Genomic DNA, 18,614 nt, shown 5'->3' with positions numbered 1-18,614 from the left:
TACCTGTGGGAAAGGATCTAGGTTAGTGTGCCATATCTACCATACTGGTCTATTAGCCCACAGCAGCCACAATTCCTCTAGACCACTTTATCAACAAATAATAAAAGCTGCACATATTAAGCATTACTATGTGCCAGGCACTGTGCTAAACACTTTCTGTGCCTTATATCATCACCTCACATGAGGTAGGTTAGTAGTATTAATGGGATTCAAAAGCAACAAAATAAAATCAGCTTTTTCTCCCTTAAAAAATGTATGCAAATAAAAATTTGTATTTATCATTTCAGATTTCCATGTTTTATGCAAATTTAGTCACACCAAATGAGATATATTTTACATTCCTTTTGTTGAAACTGTACTATGTAAAAAATGCTGAAATCGCCTATGTAATTAGTTGCACTGACAGTTCATTGAACCTAATTTGCATCATGAGCATTTAGCGATACAGAAAATTTGTTGTAAGCTTTTGGCCTTTGGAGGGAACTTCAACTTATAAAAACTAACATTTTATTTTTTCAATTTAATTTTACTGAATTTATTGGAGTAGCATTGGTTAGTAAAATTATATAGGTTTCAGGTGTACATTTCTATAACACATCACCTGTATATTGTGTTCTGTGTTCACCACCCCAAGTCAAAATTCTTTCCATCACCATTTATCCCTCTTTTACCCTATTCTACCTCCCCTACCCCTTTTCCCTCTGGTAATCACCTTACTGTTGTCTGTGTCTGTGAGGGTTTTTTTTTTAATCCCTTCACCTTTATCACCCAGCAGCCCCAGCCTTCCTCCCCTCTGACAGTTGTTAGTCTGTCCTCTGTGTCTATGAGTCTGACTCTGTTGTGCTTGTTAGTTCAGTTTGTTCATTAGATTCCACATATAAGTAAGATCATATGGTACTTGTCTTTCTCCGACTGGTTTATTTCACTTAGCATGATACTGTCCAGGTCCGTCCATGCTGTTACAAAAGATAAAATTTGACTTCAGTCAAAATGGAGGCATAGGGAAATAAGCCTTGCCTCCTTGAGCAACTATAGCAAAAATTACAACTAGACTACAAAACAAATATCACCCAGAATTGTCAGAAAATCAAGCTGTATGGAAGTCCAACAACAAAATATTTAAAGAAACCACATTCATCCAGACAGGTAGGAGGGGCAGAGATGTGGAGACATGTGGAGACGCGCGGAGAGGTGGAGAGGCTCAGAGACACTGAGTAGAGCAGAGATGTAGAACAGGTGGTTCCACATCCACATGTGGTAGATAAAAATGGGGAGGGATACCTGGGGAGCAAGGGATCCCAGCACAGGACCAGACCACCCAACTCAGGGTTTCAGTGCCAGGAAGATAAGTCCCCATAACTTCTGGCTGTAAAACCCAGTGGAGTTTGGGGCAGCAGAAGAAACTTTGGGATTCTCAAGAAACTCCTCTTAAAGGGCCCACAAAGAATTTAGGACCAGGATTCAGCACCAGGGCAATAGTAGAAGGGGCACCAGTCACATACAGGGGGAAATTGTAGTGACTGGCAATAGGGCGAGACAGCTTCCTCCCAGGAAAAACTCCAGAGGCCAGGCAGCAGCATTGTCCCCTCTCTGAACCCTCCCCAAACAGAGCCATAGAGCTGTGACACAGGTTGCCCCACCCTGGTGATTACCTAAGACTCCATCCACCCCATATAATTTACAGGTGCTCTTTTTTACAGTAGGCTGCGCTCCTAAGACAGGGAGTCAATGCAGCTCTACCTAATACACAGAAACAAAGACAGGGAGGCTGCCAAATGAGGAGACAAAGAAACATGGCCCAAGTGAAAGAACAGAACAAAACTCTAGAAAAAGAATAAATGAAATGGAGATAAGCAACCAATCAAATGCAGAGTTCAAAACACTGCTTATAAGGATGTTCAGGGAAGTCATTGGGTACTTCAACAGCATAAAAATGACCCAGGCAGAAATGAAGGTTACACTAAGCAAAATAAAGAAAAATCTACAGGGAGCCAACAGTGGAGTGGATGAAGCCTAGAATCAAATCAATGATTTGAAACACAAGGAAGAAAAAAGCATTCAATCAGAACTGCAAGAGGAAAAAAGAATCCAAAAAAACAAGGGTAGTCTAAGGAGCCTCTGGGACATCTTTAAACGTACCAACATCCAAATCATAGGGGTGCCAGAAAGAGAAGAGGAAGAGCAAGAAATTGAAAACTTATTTGCAAAAACAATGATACGAAACTTCCCTAATTTGGTGAAGGAAATAGACATACAAGTCCAGGAAGCACAGAGTCCCAAACAAGATAGATGCAAAGAGGACCACACCAAGACACATCATAATTAAAATTCCAGAGGTTAAAGATAAAGAGGGAATCTTAAAAGCAGCAAGAGAAAAGCAGATAGTTATCTACAAATGAGTTCCCATATGACTGTCACCTGATTTCTCAAAAGAAACTTTGCAGGCTAGAAGGGACTGGCAAGTAGTATTCAAAGATGAAAAGCAAGGACCTAAACCTAAATTACTCTATCCAGCAAAGCCATCAGTTAGAATTGAAGGGCAGATAAAGAGCTTCCCAGACAAGGTAAAGCTAAAAAAGTGCAGTATCACCAAGCCATTATTATATGAAATGCTAAAGGGACTTGTATAAGAAAAAGAAGATCACAAGGATGAACATTAAAATGGCAGTAAATTCAAACTATCTGTAATTTAATCCAAATAATAAACTAAGTAAACAAGCACAACAGCAACAGAATTATAGATATGGAGATCATTTGGAGAGTTATCAGTTGGGAGGGGGAAGGGGGACCATGGGGGAAAAGGTTCAGGGATTAAGAAGAACAAATTCATAGGTGCAAAATAGAGAAGGAGATATTAAGAATAGTATAGAAAATAGAGTAGCCAAAGGACTTATTCATGACCCATGGACATGAGCTAAGGGGTGGGGGTTGCTGGAGGGATAGGGGTACTGGGTGGAGGAGGGGCAAAAGGGGCAACTGTAATAGCATAATCAATAAAATATATTTTTTAAAATAGGTAAGATTACCTTTTTTACCATCAAATAGTGTTCTATTATGTAAATTTACCACAGCATTTTTTATCTACTCATCTACTGATGGGCAATTGGATTGCTTCCAAACCTCGGCTATTGTAAATAATGTTCCAATAAACACAGGAGTACAAAAATTCACATTTTATTTAGATTGTATCAAAAGACTTTTGCTTTGATTTCTCCTAATTCTAAAATTATTTTTAGAAGTTGTTTTTGGCTATTTTGTTAGGTTATGGACAAGCAGGACTAGCAAATGTAATAAGTGACTCTCTTTGGCTGTTTTTTATTTTAAATTAACTTTTTGGGTTAGAAAAAAAGTATTTTGCTAGACATGTAAAAGTTTTGTATATAATTATAGTTTATTACCTGTGAAAATGTAACCAAAACCTAAAACAATATCTGGCACACGTAGACATTCAGTAGTTACATATTGAGTGAAAAGACAGTATTGTGCGGTCTGTTAAATAACTAAAGTTAAAGAACAAAAGATTTTTGGTGATTCTAGCCATCTCTGTTTTATCATATAACTGATTTTGTCCAAGCTTTACACCAAAATTTCTTCTACTTTTAATATGCCATAATTTTTACAGGGTGCTTTCTTTCATGATCACTTTCCCAAACCTCCCAATGTATATGCATCTCATTTTCTGTTCCCAGACTTGATATTTTGGAGTTTAATTCATCAAGCCCTTATTTGAGTTTAATTCATCAAGATTTTATTATATACCCACTATGTGTATTTTGTTGCACCCAGAAGCAAAGATGAGAAAACCTGGTGCTTATATACTTTATGTTTTAGTAGAATAACCAATATAAGCCCACACAGTAGTATATACAGTAGTATAGTACTAGTTTGATACATAGGCTAATGTATTCATATAACAGAAGCCCATCATTTAGGAAGCTTTTTCTAAACTGTCCCAAACCCCAAGTTTCTGATACATTTCTCACTGGGTATAGGGATGGCATACATAAAGTTTCCTATAAAAGATACATAATTTTAGAAGTAAACAAATGATTCTAATATGCTCTGCCTCTCCCCTATTTCCCAATCCTCAACCAAGAACTACTGATGAAAAGGAATAAACAGTACAAGGAAGCAAATGATTAGACTGGCTTCACAGAGGATTTTGAAGAAATCTGCTATCTAGGGTTTTTTTTTTCTGTCTTATTTCAAAACATATTATACAAGGACTTAATAAGAGCCAGACATTTCATTAAGTTCTGAGTACAAAATAATGAGCAAGTTTCCTGCCTTTTTGGAGATTATATAGCAGAAGAGAAAATAAAACATTACAGATAATTATTTTGATCCATGCTATGCAAGAGAATACAGTTAAGTAATGAGGGTATATCCTGAGGGACTGAATGATCAGGCCACAGGGTTGGGGAGACTGCAGTAAAAATGTGAGCAACCATTCATTGCCCATCCCTGTGGAACTGAAAAGAAAGAGAATGGGGAAAAGGGAGTAGAGAGACAAGATTTTTGACCAAAAAATATGGCAACTTGAAGGGGTCATATGCAGAGAGTATATTTACCAAATAGATACAAGCTAATTTAATTTAAAGTTCTCCAAAGACTGAGAGATAAGATCTCTTCCCTTCTAACTCAGAGGCCCCTAAGGAGGCCCCTACAACACAATATTGTATTAGTTGGTTACAAAGCTTACTTATGGTCAACTGAAAGGAACTTACAATTTGAGACTGAAGGGTACAAAGCAATTTCTTTTTTAACAAGTTCAAAATAAAATTCACTAAGTATTCAGGAATGTGTTCATGTCCTTTTATGTCTATGATAGAATGCTACCTTTAGCATAATAATGTATAGCAAGGTACCATCCATTTATTCATTCCTATATTCAACAATCATTGACTGAGCACCACCAATAAGTGTTAGAGATATAAATTAATACAACAGTCTCTACCCTCAAGGAGCTTATAGTCTAGGGAAGGAGACTGTCATAAAAACACATCACAGTGATACCATATAAGTGTAATAGTATAGCTATGCACAAGGTAATATTGGACATGATGTTCAAATGTCCTTATTATGGGAAAATACAAGGAGTCCAGTCCTTATTACAGGAAAGTGTGAAGACTGTGAAGTGTGGCTCCAAAGTAGCATTAGTCAAAACAATATTTTGCCTATCATCCAGCAACTCCACTTCTAGGCATTCATCTAAAGGAAACAAAAACACTAATTCAAAAAGATATCTTCACCCTCATGTTCATTGCAGCATCATTTATAAAAGCAGCCATATAAAAGAAGGAAATCATGCTATTTGTGACAATATGGATGAAACTTGAGGGCATTATGCTGAGTAAAATAAGTCAGACAGAGAAAGACGAATACCGTATGATTTTACTTAATATGTGGAACAACATATACAAACCTATACAACAAAAAGTCTAACGCATAGATACAGAGAACAAATTGGTGGTTACTGGAGGCAGGGAAGCAGGGCAGTGAAATGGGTGAAAGGGGTCAAAAGATACAAACTTCCAGTTATGAAATAAGTAAGATCTAGGGATGTTAGGTACAGCATGGTACCTAAGTTAATAATACTGTATTGTATATTTAAAAGTTATTAAGAGAGTAGATCTTAAAGGTTCTCATCACAAAAAATGTGTAACTATGCATGGCAATGGATATTAACTAGACTTATTCTGGTGATCATTTCATAATATATGCAAATACCAAATCATTATGTTGTACACCTGAAACTAATATATTGTTGTGTGTCAATTATAATCTCAATTTTTTAAAAGCGTTAAAGCTTTAAATAAACCGCATGTGAAGCACCTGGAATGAGGCATGATAACCGGTTTAAAAAGTAATTAATTAATTAATGATATTTTGCAGATAGTATTGGTAGAGAGGAAGAAAACACATTTGAGTTGAAAGAGTTTCAAACACATGATATTTTTCCCTCAACTGAGGACTTAAATATCTCTCTTAATTGCTCCTCTTTGCCTTTCTTTCTTTAGTTTTCAGTCATCCTTACCCCACAGGAAGCCAAATGTTAAAGAAGTTGTCTTTTTGACAAACAGCATTAAGTGGTACTTCTGGAGAGTCAGGGGGATAATTATGGCTTCTCTCCACTAAATATAAAAGTACTCTCAGAGTAATATGAAAGAAAGCACCATCCATATTTTTTTACTTTTATTGATTTTAGAGAGAGGGGAAGGTAGGGAAACAGTGGCAGAGAAACATTTATGTGAGAGAGAAACATCACCAATTGATGTTTGGGGCTCACGTACACGCCCCAGCTGGGTACCAAACCCACAACCCAGGCATCTGCCCTGACAGGGAATTGAACCCATGACCCTTCAGTCGACAGACAATGCTCCAACGAACTGAGCCACACTGGCCAGAGCCATCCATATTTATTTATAACAGGGACAAAACAGTACAGACTCCCTGAGAACAAAGCCTATGTCTGTATAACTTTGAATTCTGCACAATTCCTTCCTTTAATTTGTGAAACATGTTGATCCTTTTAGCACCTGACTTTATGTCAAATGCAGGGGATACAGAAATGAATAAGACATTGCCCCTGGCCTTCAGGCTGTTATTCTAGAATGGGACAAATAGACATGTAAAATAAATAAAGTACAGTGTGAAATTGCTATCATTGAAGTTTGCATGAAGGGCTGTTGGAATACTGGGGAAGGAATAATAAACTCTGCTTAAAGAAATCAGAGAAAGCCTCACAAAGATGACATTTGAATTAGGTCTTTAAAGGATAAGTAGAAACTGGCTTCACCTTCCTGGCAAGATTGTTTCAAATTAAAGAAATGAACAGTTTAATTGTTACTGATAGGCTGTTTGCTGTGAAATAAAAAGATGAGCAAAGTCGTAGATAGAAACCAGGACTTGAGATTGGTGGAGGGAGAAGGGGCTTTTAATATATGGGCACTAGTGCTGTGAGAAAACAGTATGCATTAGAAGCAGCGATATTTCAGTGATTCATTCTGTCATATCTCTTCCTCTCTAGCCATCAGGTTTGGGCGGATGCCACAGGCTGAGAAGGAGAAGCTGCTGGCAGAGATCTCCAGTGATATCGACCAGCTGAACCCAGAATCTGCTGACCTCCGGGCCCTGGCAAAACATTTGTATGACTCATACATAAAGTCCTTCCCGCTGACCAAAGCAAAGGCGAGGGCCATCTTGACAGGAAAGACAACAGATAAATCAGTTAGTTCTCTTCTACCATCTTCATTTGGGGTGGCTGGGTTTATTTTTGTTGTTGTTGTTATCTCCTTTGAGGAAATGATTAACCATGTTACACACACACATGCAGAGCACTGTTCAGCTGTTGGCTGTTACATATTGTAGGCAGAGTCTGAAGCACAGGAAAGGAAATGTCTTCAGATAGGATAAGTAAACATTATTTTGAAAAGGAAAAAAGTCCATCAAGTTCTCCTACTACTGGTATTTTGCTGTGGATAATATGCACTTTTTTGCCCAAATTTTTGAGAGAAAAATAAGGATGCACATTACACGAGTATAATGATTACATACCATGGGTATAATAATTCTGTGTGTGATACAAAACCGTGGGTGTGCATATGTGGCAAAATACAGTAAATTCTTCAAGAATAGTATAAACATATGCAGGTGATCTTAATTTTAATGAATGGCCAAGCCCCCTTTATCCACCACCTTCTTTCAGAATCCATTTCGTTTCTTGCCATTGAAAATAACTAGTCACAACTACATTCATTCACTCAGCCCTGCTTTCTGGTCCTAGGTTTGGAAAAGGTATTCAGTCTCATTATTTTACCTTTTGGGAGCACTACTAGAGATGCCTCTTAGGAAGTTCCACGTTGGGCAGAAAAATACATTCCAGATACTACATTACCTTTTTTCCTTGTAGCACTCCCTTGGTGATTCCTGGGTAACTGGAAGCATCATCCTTTTAGATGCATGTATGAATTTTATCTTCTGTGAGGCTTGGAGCCACCTGGGCTACTCTAGCTGAGAATCTAGTGGATTCTCAGACATCTATAACCTCATTGATTACCACTGTTTAGAGAACCCAGAATGAATTATAATTATAATTATGTGGAGTCAAGTTTTCTAAAAAGTAGAACTCTCCCCTGATAGGAAGCTGAGAAAGCAACATGGAACCATATTAAAACAAAATATAATTACAGCTGAATTCTAGTCCCAATTCTGCTGTCTGCTTACATATGGATCACATCCCTGTACCTCAGTTTGCACAGGCAGGGTCTGGCTTTCACTGTAATGTCCACAGCATGTCTTAGGGTAGTAAGTCACAGAACACATTCAGAAGGCACCACCCCAGCCCTTGATAGACCTTTTATGCTATCATTTATTTTCAAATGAATATAGCTCTAGGCAAGCTATGCAATTACTTGACGTGTGTGTATCTTTTCCTTACTTGGTTATATTTTTTGGAAAGTTTGATTACCCTTTAATGTACTTTTATAATGCTCTTAAGATGTTATTTTTTCCTTTTAGCTAACCCATAAGAATAGAATCAGCTAATAGAAAGAGAAAACTCCTGTAGTATATTCCTGTATAAAGAGCCAAATGCCAGAAGTACAAGAGAGGTTTTTGATACCTTAACAGTATTATACCTGTATTCAGTTCTTTACAATTTCAAAAATTCTTACAAACTTATATGTTCAAGATATATGACCATCTTATAGCTCCTATTATTACCCTCTTTTTAAAGATGAGGAAATTGATGGTTAAACATTTCGCCCTGAGATCACACAGCATGTGGAAGAACCAAGACTATAATGCAGGCCTTCTGACTACTGCTTCAGTACATTCTGAGCATGATATTCCCTCATGGAAGTTAGTATTTCCCATTGGCTAGCAATGAGCTAGGGTTGCCCTGTACACTAGGAAAGTTTCACCTTGGGAAAGTATTCTGAGTTATGATTTATTTTTACCAACTTTTAGAATAGCAGGAATTTTCAACCTGTCCTACTATCCTAGTATATTCACAGTTGGAAAAATTACCTTGTGCTGTTTTGTTCTTCCAGAATTATAGTGATTAGGACTGTCTTCTGCAGACTTTTATAGACTATAAATCATATGGCAAAGCTAAGTCTATATATTTATTAAATGAAAAAATTGGGGTATAACAAAACAAAAGCAAATGAAGACTTCTACATAGATGATTTGACTATGGAAAATAAGCTGTGCTCATATAAAGGGAGAAAAATAAAAAGAAAGCTGGATTGATGTGGCTAAAGAAGGTTAACAATGGGCAGATTGCAACAACTTGATGAGAGCCAGTATGGAATAGGAAAGTGGAGGACAGAGCCCCAGAACTGGGGAAGGAGTGATAACTGGGAAAGAGCCCTAAAACCAACTGTTTACACCACTGCTTTCCCTCAGGCCATTTAGTTTCCAGGAACTGCTTTCTCACCTTTTCTTATCTCTCAATCCAGGCCTGCAATCCATGCTGGAAAGCCTAGCAATTTAATTGTACTTGGAAGATAGGAGGAAGGCAGTTAAAAAATTTTTTGTTTGTTTTTCTGCAGTAGTCAAGAATTTAAATTTACTCCACCAGTGACCAACATACTCTTCACTGTATTACTGAAGGTCAGAGCCCAATCCACTGTAAACCACTTTAAAACCTCATACCAATTGATTCTTTGGCTCTAAATATTTCTGTTAAAAATAAGATAATTGCAGGCACTTTATGTGATAAATAGGTATTAAGCTATTTTAAGAGAAAAGGCTGCAAAATGCTTGATTATAGGCTTTTCAAGTTCAGAGGCCAAATGTTTGTCATTTTCCCCCTATAATAACTGTAACTGTGCTTTCCCCATAATAGTTACTTGAGATGTATTTGCTTAACTGAATTAAAAACTATTGCCTATGCCTTTGAAATTCTGGACTTTCAACAGAGTTCCTCTAACTAGCCTAATATTTGCTAACCAAACTGGACATCATTAATGATCTGGATAGAGGCAAAAATTGCCTCTTGTTAGGGTCTGGAAAGACAGACTGGGCCAAATTAAAATAATCCATTCACTGATTACACAAAACTGAAATAGAATTGTTTGGCTCTCTCTTTTCTCCTTATCTTGCAAAATCAAATTAAGCACTGGTGGAAAGAAATAGTTCAGAGAGGAAGATGGGAGAGAGGAAAAAAAACCCAAAATGTGATTTCCAAGGAGACTAGGGATTTGTTTTTTATCTTACATGGTCATGTTGTTCATTTGATAGCATCTTTCTCAGGGGTGTTATGTTATCTCTTGGCCAAGACTTATGAAGGTTAAGATTTGAATTGATTGAACAAGCTTTGCAGAAGTATGGACTCTTGAGAGGGTGGTGGAGGATGTGAAAAAGTGGCTATGGCTGGTGCAATAGAGCAGTTTGGGTCTCATTATACACCCTGATGAACTGATGTCATTATTGTTGGTTAGGCCAAGTCTGGGATAGGCTCCTCAGTATTGTGGATGACCAGTTACCAAGAACCTTTGGAAAGGAAATGACTTTACTGAAGAAGCCATTCTTTAAATTTATCTTACTGCTCAATTTAACCATTGCTCATTCTTCTCATTTATGGAATGCCTGCTAATATTTCCTCTCATGCCCAGCACCAGCATTTACCTGCAGGCCAACCAGGGCTTCTCCCTTGCCAGCTTAACTTTCTTCTCCTGTATCTTATTCCCTGGTGCTGTTTGCACCTTTCAAAACAGATAAATGGACAGATAAATTAAATGTTCCTGCTCCCTCTGATCTTTTTAACTTTAACAACTGTATTGTTGGAATATGATGTACTTTTCAGTTCATGCCTTAAAAAAAATAATGCTTGGGAATTTTAGGCTCAGGGCTAGGAAAAGATGGGATATGGAATCACTGAACATGGATCACGGGAGGATTTTAGGAGCAATGGACCTCTTAGCCACCCTAAAATAGGAATGAATTGACTCTCCCACAGTTTATTTTCCTTTAATGGCTTGTTCCAGCCCAGGACCCTTCTTTAAGAGATCCTACTGAACTCTGAAACTGTGAATATACTAGAACTGGAGTGCTGTGGTTCCTGAAGGCAGCTGGAGAACTGAATGGACTTTGGAAGTTCCCAGTGTTTGACCATTACCCTGATGTGATGATCACACTGGGTGCATCATCATCACATGATCTCATGTTTGTTGATGAAAATAAACAGAGAGTGGTTTTCAAAATCATTTTCAATGCCATGGTTTATCATAAAACAATAAATAGAAAAACTCTTGGTGTTCCTGCCAACTTTTCACTCCATATCTGAGAGATGGTGAGGCCCTGGCTGCACTCTCTCTGCCAGTAAAGATAAAACTTGTTATTTGTACTGTATTGGACTTTGCATCCCATCATGTTGCTTATGATAGGTACATGCAGTGTCACTGTTTTTATAATTACAAAAGCAAACAGTGCCATTATAAAAAGGGTTTTCCCTAAGTAGTATATGAAATAGGAAACTAATGATTAATAAAACCAATATATAAATGTAAATTGTGAAAATATTCTGTACTCTTTAAATTTTTCTCATTCTAAAATTTACATGGTCCATCAAATCTAATAACTCAAACTATTGGAAAGATATCTGTGCTTTTAAATACTGAACAAAATTGTCTCTTTCCCTTTTACCTGTGGCAAAGCCTGAGTGAGCCAGGATTTGCTGTCCTGCACAGGAAGATGACAGACAAATCCTTAGAGAAAAGAGACCACAGAGCCCCACTACAAAAAAAAGAGCAGGATAACAGTGCTGTTTTATTTCAATGGTTACTAAAGAACTTGGGCTCCTAAGATTACTAATTCATATGTCAATATTAGTAAAATAAATTCCTTTATTGCCAGAACTGTCAGGAATAACTAAAAACATAATATATCTGAACCAATAGTATTATTTCAGACAATAAATTAAAAAGATAATATTCTATATAGTTAAGAAGAAAAGTACTTGGATTTTTTTCCCTTTTTCATGATTAGATTCAGTTGGCCAATACCCTTGTTTGCCAGCTGAGTAATGTTTTGGCTGGCAATTGATGGTTTTTAAAGAGTTGTGTTTATCTGCTAGTTCATAAGAGTGTGACTAATTCTTCCTATTAGGTTTTCATTTGTCTTAAATCTCTAAATCATACAGGAAAATGGAATTACATTTAAAAACTTTCAAACTCAACTTCAATCACATTCAGCACTTAACTAGCACCTCTAGGATGTGACAGTTCAAAAGGCACTACCTCCAAGATCCCAGCATAGAAGAGTTTCAGTTCCCATCTCCTCCCAGAATATTCATTTTATTTCAAAAAGAAAACATGGGAAAGTCATGTAGAAAGATATAGAAAGAGAAATGAACTAAACCTGAATCAGGAGATCTAGATCTAGTTCTAGTTCACATTTGCTGTAAATAGCTATTTGACTTTGGAACTTCTCTTAGCTTTAACTTATTCATACTTAACCAGAGAGTGATGATGTAGATTATTTCTGAAGACCCCCTTAGTTCTATAAACCCTGTGGTTCTCAACAAGAGGAAAATAGGAATAACAGGGGCAGAAGCCAAGTTAAGGAAACTCAACCAACACATTTCGGATTCACATTCACCCAGTATAGCTAATCTAGGAGAACCATATGTGTCTAAAAGAATTAAAGTCAGTCAGAAGTATAAAGAGAAAGAAGGAAACAAAATGAAGAAGATAGGCCCTAAGAATTCCATTTCTTTCCTTAACGTTTGCTCTAATTTGTCAAGGAAAAAAAAAAAACAACTAAGAGCATCAGGAGAGCCCCACCAGGTGAGGCAGGCATTTTTCCAGGCCATTTTTAACTCTTATATAACCAAGTAATTGTTTGTGAGAGGGTAGAGTTGTCTAATACACTAATTTCACTCTCCCAAATGGTAGAAATCACTGGAACAATCTATGCTTTATTAGTTGACTTTCTCATTTATCTCCTTCAGCTTGCTATTTTATTATTCAAGAAGCTATAAACTTGGAGCATTCATATGTAGTCCCTTTCATAGCTCCTATATTAAAATGCTAATATTATTGGACTACTACGAAACACTATTGTTCTGTTTCCCCATTATTAGCCAGGTTTCCCCAGGACTTTTGTGTGTTACATAGGACGAATATAATAGATCTATAACTAAATTTAATTATCTATATAAAACAATACCCTTAATCCCATCCTGGCTTGATATGTAGAGCCATTTTTTAAAATCAAAATATATAAAAATAAAGTACATTTGATGTATCTTTTCAGAGAAAACTTTTCTGTGATTTCCCCTGACAGGAACTGTTTCTTCTCTGGAAAAAAACATTGTGTCCAACTACAATTTTCTTCATTTCATCCTCACCTTTTTCTGGTCTATCCAATATAGGAGGAGTACCAGCATCATAATGGCCAGAGGCAGCTTCATCAGAAAGCTAATGAAGCTTAAGCTTCAGGGCCCTTCCCTTGCACAGAACCCCTTTGAAAGCCCTGGGAAGAACCTGTACAATTTTGTTCTTATAATTTGTATTATTGAACCCAAGAGTTGTTGTAAATGTACTCACAACTGTATACATTTTAGGTTCCACAAAACCTGGATCTATCCCTGATAATGTCCTAGATGTAATTAAGCATTCTTTCTTGTTAAGGAGATATGTTTATCTAGTCATGTGATAGAATGTCTGAAGATAAATACATTGTTAGCCCCAAACTAGAAGTGTAAGATCATTAAGGTCAAATTTAAAGATGATATGGTTCCTCTTATAATGGCAGATCATCAGACGATACCATATAAGCTAATAGAACATACAAGGCTTCCCTTTGCTTTGTAGAAAATTCAGAAACATGTAATATTTTACACAGAAGTATAATGTTAAATTAATGATTCAAGATAAATTCTACAGACCTAGTTCCACCTGTAGTTTTAAGAGATCAGCTTTCAGGGTAAGGAGGTCCCATTGTGAAATGTGCAAGTGAATTGTGTGCAATCTGTTAGATAAGAATTGGTGAATTGGTGGCAAAGAAAGGTAGATCATATCTAGTGATCACTCATGCAGTTCGACAGATCCACATGGAGGCTGAAAGAATCTATGTAGACCTCAAAATGCAGTGAAAACAGCACAATCATATATGACTGGGAAAAACAAAAAAATCCACCTGGTATTCATTTGCATGTCAATACCCAGAATTTTTTGTCAGTTCATCACTTTTTCAAAATGCTGAAAGGATTTTTTTAAAAAACTGAATGGTTTGGCATAACGGTGGGAGCTGCTGATTCCTTTCTCTGTCCTTGAGTGTTTACTGCCAGGAAATCCTGACCAACATTGATTGCCAAGGGGTTAAAGTCACATTGTTGTTAAATTGGGAGAGAATATTAGCAGGATTTTGTGCCCTATGCTCAACTATCACAGAGTTTCAATAACAGGAACCTGGGGCTTTATATGAGGGGACAGGGGAAGTCAAGGGGAAGAGTCACAGGGTGATTTATCAAGGCATAGTTCCAGATAAATTCCTTACATGGAGGTAGAAGAATTTTATCCATATATTCTGTGCCAAAAAACCATATTGTTGAGCAGAAGCTCATCCAGAAGTTGAAGTGGGTAGTTCTAGGTACAGTATTTCCATATATGAAGAGGTGATGATTTTATATTCTTATAATTTGTACTCATGCATGTGTGGGTAGACTTTTCAGGTATCCATACCATGAGATTCTCATAGCAAAGAAAGCTAGTATTTCATTAACACAAACTATAATAAACTGCAAAACTCCTAGAGGACAGAAACCACATTTTCTCTAGGCTCTGTAAAAGTAACTTTTTCTCATGATTAGAATCTAACATTCTGGGAAAACTCAGCACATTTTCACAGATGTGACTTACTAGCCACTCTGCCCTTTTTTCCTCTCCCACTAATAATATCAATCCTAAAGTGGGAAGGGAGAAGCAAAATGTTCAAAAACATACTAAGCACTATTTTCTCCTGATTTACTTGAAGAATTAGTTAGAGTCACCAGGCAAACTTATTCTTGGGTCCTTATATCCATCCTCCTTTTTGTTTTGCTAAGTAACACAAGTGAATTGAATTTTTCAGTTAAAAAAGTAAGTTAGAATTTCTGGAATAACTCCAGTGAATGGTATTGAAATAATACGCAATTTTGGAAATTTACTCAGCATCTAAGAGTCCTTAGTGTTAGTGTTACATAGAACAGACTTAATAGTTTGGTGGAAATTATATACCTGTAGAGATTAATAGTTAGAATCTCCAAACCAGTAGGTCTTGAAACTGGCTACCACTGCCACTCATGGCACCTGCTTCTGCTTGCCAACGAGGAGAGAATTCTCAGCATCTCTGCTGAAAAGAAACCTTATTTTTAGCACATTGAAGACTCCATGTTCAGTGTATGTGCTTGTGTGCATGCATGCTCACACATATCCACTTACACATCACACATACACACCACACACACACTCTGCAGAGAAATGCAACTAGAATATCCTCAAGAGATGGTAACCTCCAATTTATAAACTCCCCTCAACTGAAATATTTGTAGCCTAAGAAAGATAAGTGACTTTCCTAAAGTCACATAGTTAACCACAGAACAAAAGCTAGAACCCAAGTACCCCCAATTCTTATTCCAGTGCTTCTGTATATATGCACTTATTTGAATAGGTTTGGGATTTTATTCCTTATATAGTTCAGTATATCCAGTGCATATAAAGTACTGTCCCTTCTCAACCAGAGTAGCCTTGAGAGTTTTCACAATGATGAACCTTTGGTTAGTTCTGTACAAAAAAAAAAATGCAGGAGAGAGATCATTTCATGACTAACACAACTTGCTTTTGAAAGCAGCCTATTGTAAACCTCAGTAACCAATGCACATGTTTTATTGATTATTTGACCTTTAGGAACAGATATCTTGAAAAATAAGTTCAAAACTCTTTATTTTGCCACTCTTTGCAGCACTTACCTACAGGCCTTATACATCTGCTCTCACTGAAACAGATTGCTTCCAGAGCATTAAAAAAAGAAATAGGCATTTTCTTGGCTCAATATTCCTAGTCAGCTTTCAGACCAATTTTTTTGTAGTTAAGTATATTTTACATGCACACTGTTTCATTCGAGATCTCAGTAGATTTAATCTCAAACTGCAAGGTTACTTTATGTTTAAGTAGGTCTTTTCAACCCTGGGTTGCTGAAATGATTTTTTACTGAAAGAGGTTAAAAATATACTCTCTTGAAAACCAAGATAAACAATAGATTTTATATCATTTTTAAAATTGATGACAAACATTCCTCAAACAACAGGAATTAAACTATTAGCCAGTCATGGGTAGTGTTGCAGGATGAGCTGAAGGAACAGAAGACCAAAACTGGGAAAACATCTTCAGTCCCAGAAGGCAATTAGGAGGAATAATCAAGACATAAGAGTATTTTGTCATTATTAAGTGTTGGCTCTTTAAAGATTTTAGCTATTAAAGTAAATGTGTATAAAGAAACTGGGATTCTATTTACTGTGAATTAGAAATCTCCAACTCAGCCACTTTTTCCTCTTTTTTTTATTTGCAGCCATTTGTTATCTATGACATGAATTCCTTAATGATGGGAGAAGATAAAATTAAGTTCAAACACATCACCCCTTTGCAGGAGCAAAGCAAAGAGGTGGCCATCCGCATATTTCAGGGGTGTCAATTTCGCTCAGTGGAAGCTGTGCAAGAGATCACAGAATATGCCAAAAGTATTCCTGGTTTTGTAAACCTTGACTTGAATGACCAAGTAACTCTCCTAAAATATGGTGTCCATGAGATCATTTACACAATGCTGGCTTCCTTGATGAATAAAGATGGGGTTCTCATATCAGAGGGCCAAGGATTCATGACAAGGGAGTTTCTGAAGAGCTTGAGAAAGCCTTTTGGTGACTTTATGGAGCCCAAGTTTGAGTTTGCTGTGAAGTTCAATGCACTGGAATTAGATGACAGCGACTTGGCAATATTTATAGCTGTCATTATTCTCAGCGGAGGTAAGATGCATCTTTGATTTTCCGTGAAAGAGGGTGGGATGGTGGTGGAATAGCTGAAAGTTTTTTTTACTTTCTTAGTGTTACTCAATGTTTCTTTTCTCTCTTTACTCACTGTACTTTCCATACAGAAAATGCCAATGGCATAATGCCCCAAAAGTGTCACCGCGCATGTAAAATACCAAGAAAAAATATCATAGATTTGCTGGTTGAAGTCTATGGCTAATCCAGGCTCTTTTCTTTTAACCCTCATAACATTTTTGCCCATCAAATTCAAACGTGGAAGATAAATTCCCTCTTCTCCTTTTTCTTTCTCCTTATTTTCTTTTTCCTTGTCTTTTTCCTCTCCTTTTCAGAAGGCCAATCTAATATTCATTTAAGTAAAGGCATGTATAATTTTGCTTAAGATGATGTTCACTTGCCATATAGAAAGCATTACTAAGTGTTTTTGGTCAAATTATGCTCCTGCCCCACCATCAGTAAGATATTTCTTTGAATTGCTTTAGCAATATCAGGAAACAAGGCATATATATATATATACCATGTACTGACCTCTACCTATTCTCTCATGTATATTCCTCTGATTGCTTCCCTTAAAGTACCTCAGTGAGGTAGTTGGCTGCGATTAAGAATGCAATCTGAACCAAAGAACACAGAGCAGAGAAATAAATTGAGTTACTTAGCAATTCATTGTATTTTTGGCCTTGCAAGTAGATGATCTAACTAACCAACTCCAAAAGCCAAGTTTTATACTAAATGCTACTTTCAATGGCCTCTCACATGTTTCCAACTTGAATAGAAGAAAGTTTACTGTCATCTTGCTCTATAAAAACTGTTTTCAATGACAAGTTTTCATTACTAAAATGGAGTTCAGGTGAGCTTTTTATGTGTACTTACAGAATATCCTCTGTTTGTGAAAACTGATGTAGTGGGGGGGTCCTATAAATATAGATATAAGCTGTGTGTAAATGTGCAGGGTATTATAAAGAACACAGTCCACTCTATTATCCTTTGTTGTCCAATTACTTGAGAGCAGAATGCTTCTGAAATCAGGTGTATAGTGTAATAATAATAATAATAATCACCTATGAAGTACATATTGTGTTCTAAGCACTTCATACACATTCATTTAATTCTTACAACCCAATGAGGTCAGTACCCTTTTGCAAACGAGGAAACCAAAATACTGAAAGATTCAATCTTTTGCCCAGGGTCACAAAGCTAGCAAAAGGTGGAGGCAGGATTATAAACACAGGCAGTCTGGCTCGAGTCTGTACTGATACTGCCATTTACCAGGGTACAAACAGATAACAACATGGCACATGTTCACTTTGGAACTCTAAGTCCAGTGTCAAGTTGTAACTCATTTAAAAATTACTTTTTTGGTGTTATGTTTAATGTAACAAGAATATGTTATCCAACATGTTTTAATATCTTGACTGAATCTACTTCTTAAACAAATTAACCCTTGATCCTATTGGAACTATGATTAATTCGGCAAACAAAAATGAGACTCCAGATTATTTGAGGTTCACTGAGAGGAAAAGATTAAAACCATATTAGAAGACAAGTTAATATTGTTTAACTAGCTAATACTTTAAGGCATATT

At 36.6% G+C, this 18,614-nt stretch overlaps 1 protein-coding gene across 5 annotated transcripts in view; it reads left to right on the top strand.

Annotated features, from left to right (window-relative positions):
- PPARG (peroxisome proliferator activated receptor gamma) overlaps positions 1–18,614 on the top strand; it is a 149,449-nt gene that overhangs the window by 113,352 nt on the left and 17,483 nt on the right. For 3 of the 5 annotated variants that reach the window (XM_036030788.1, XM_028518765.2, XM_028518764.2), the window contains 2 exons: positions 7,031–7,230; positions 16,558–17,008. In XM_036030788.1, coding sequence (XP_035886681.1) covers positions 7,031–7,230; positions 16,558–17,008 — 651 coding nt within the window. The remainder of the gene's footprint in view (positions 1–7,030; positions 7,231–16,557; positions 17,009–18,614) is intronic. The other 2 variants (XM_036030790.1, XM_036030789.1) reach the window with 2 other exon arrangements.

Source organism: Phyllostomus discolor, chromosome 7 (assembly GCF_004126475.2).
Source record: "Phyllostomus discolor isolate MPI-MPIP mPhyDis1 chromosome 7, mPhyDis1.pri.v3, whole genome shotgun sequence".
Taxonomy (NCBI): Eukaryota; Metazoa; Chordata; class Mammalia; order Chiroptera; family Phyllostomidae; genus Phyllostomus; species Phyllostomus discolor.
The sequence above is the reverse complement of the archived record's forward strand: the minus strand, read 5'-3'. Positions and strand labels throughout refer to the sequence as shown.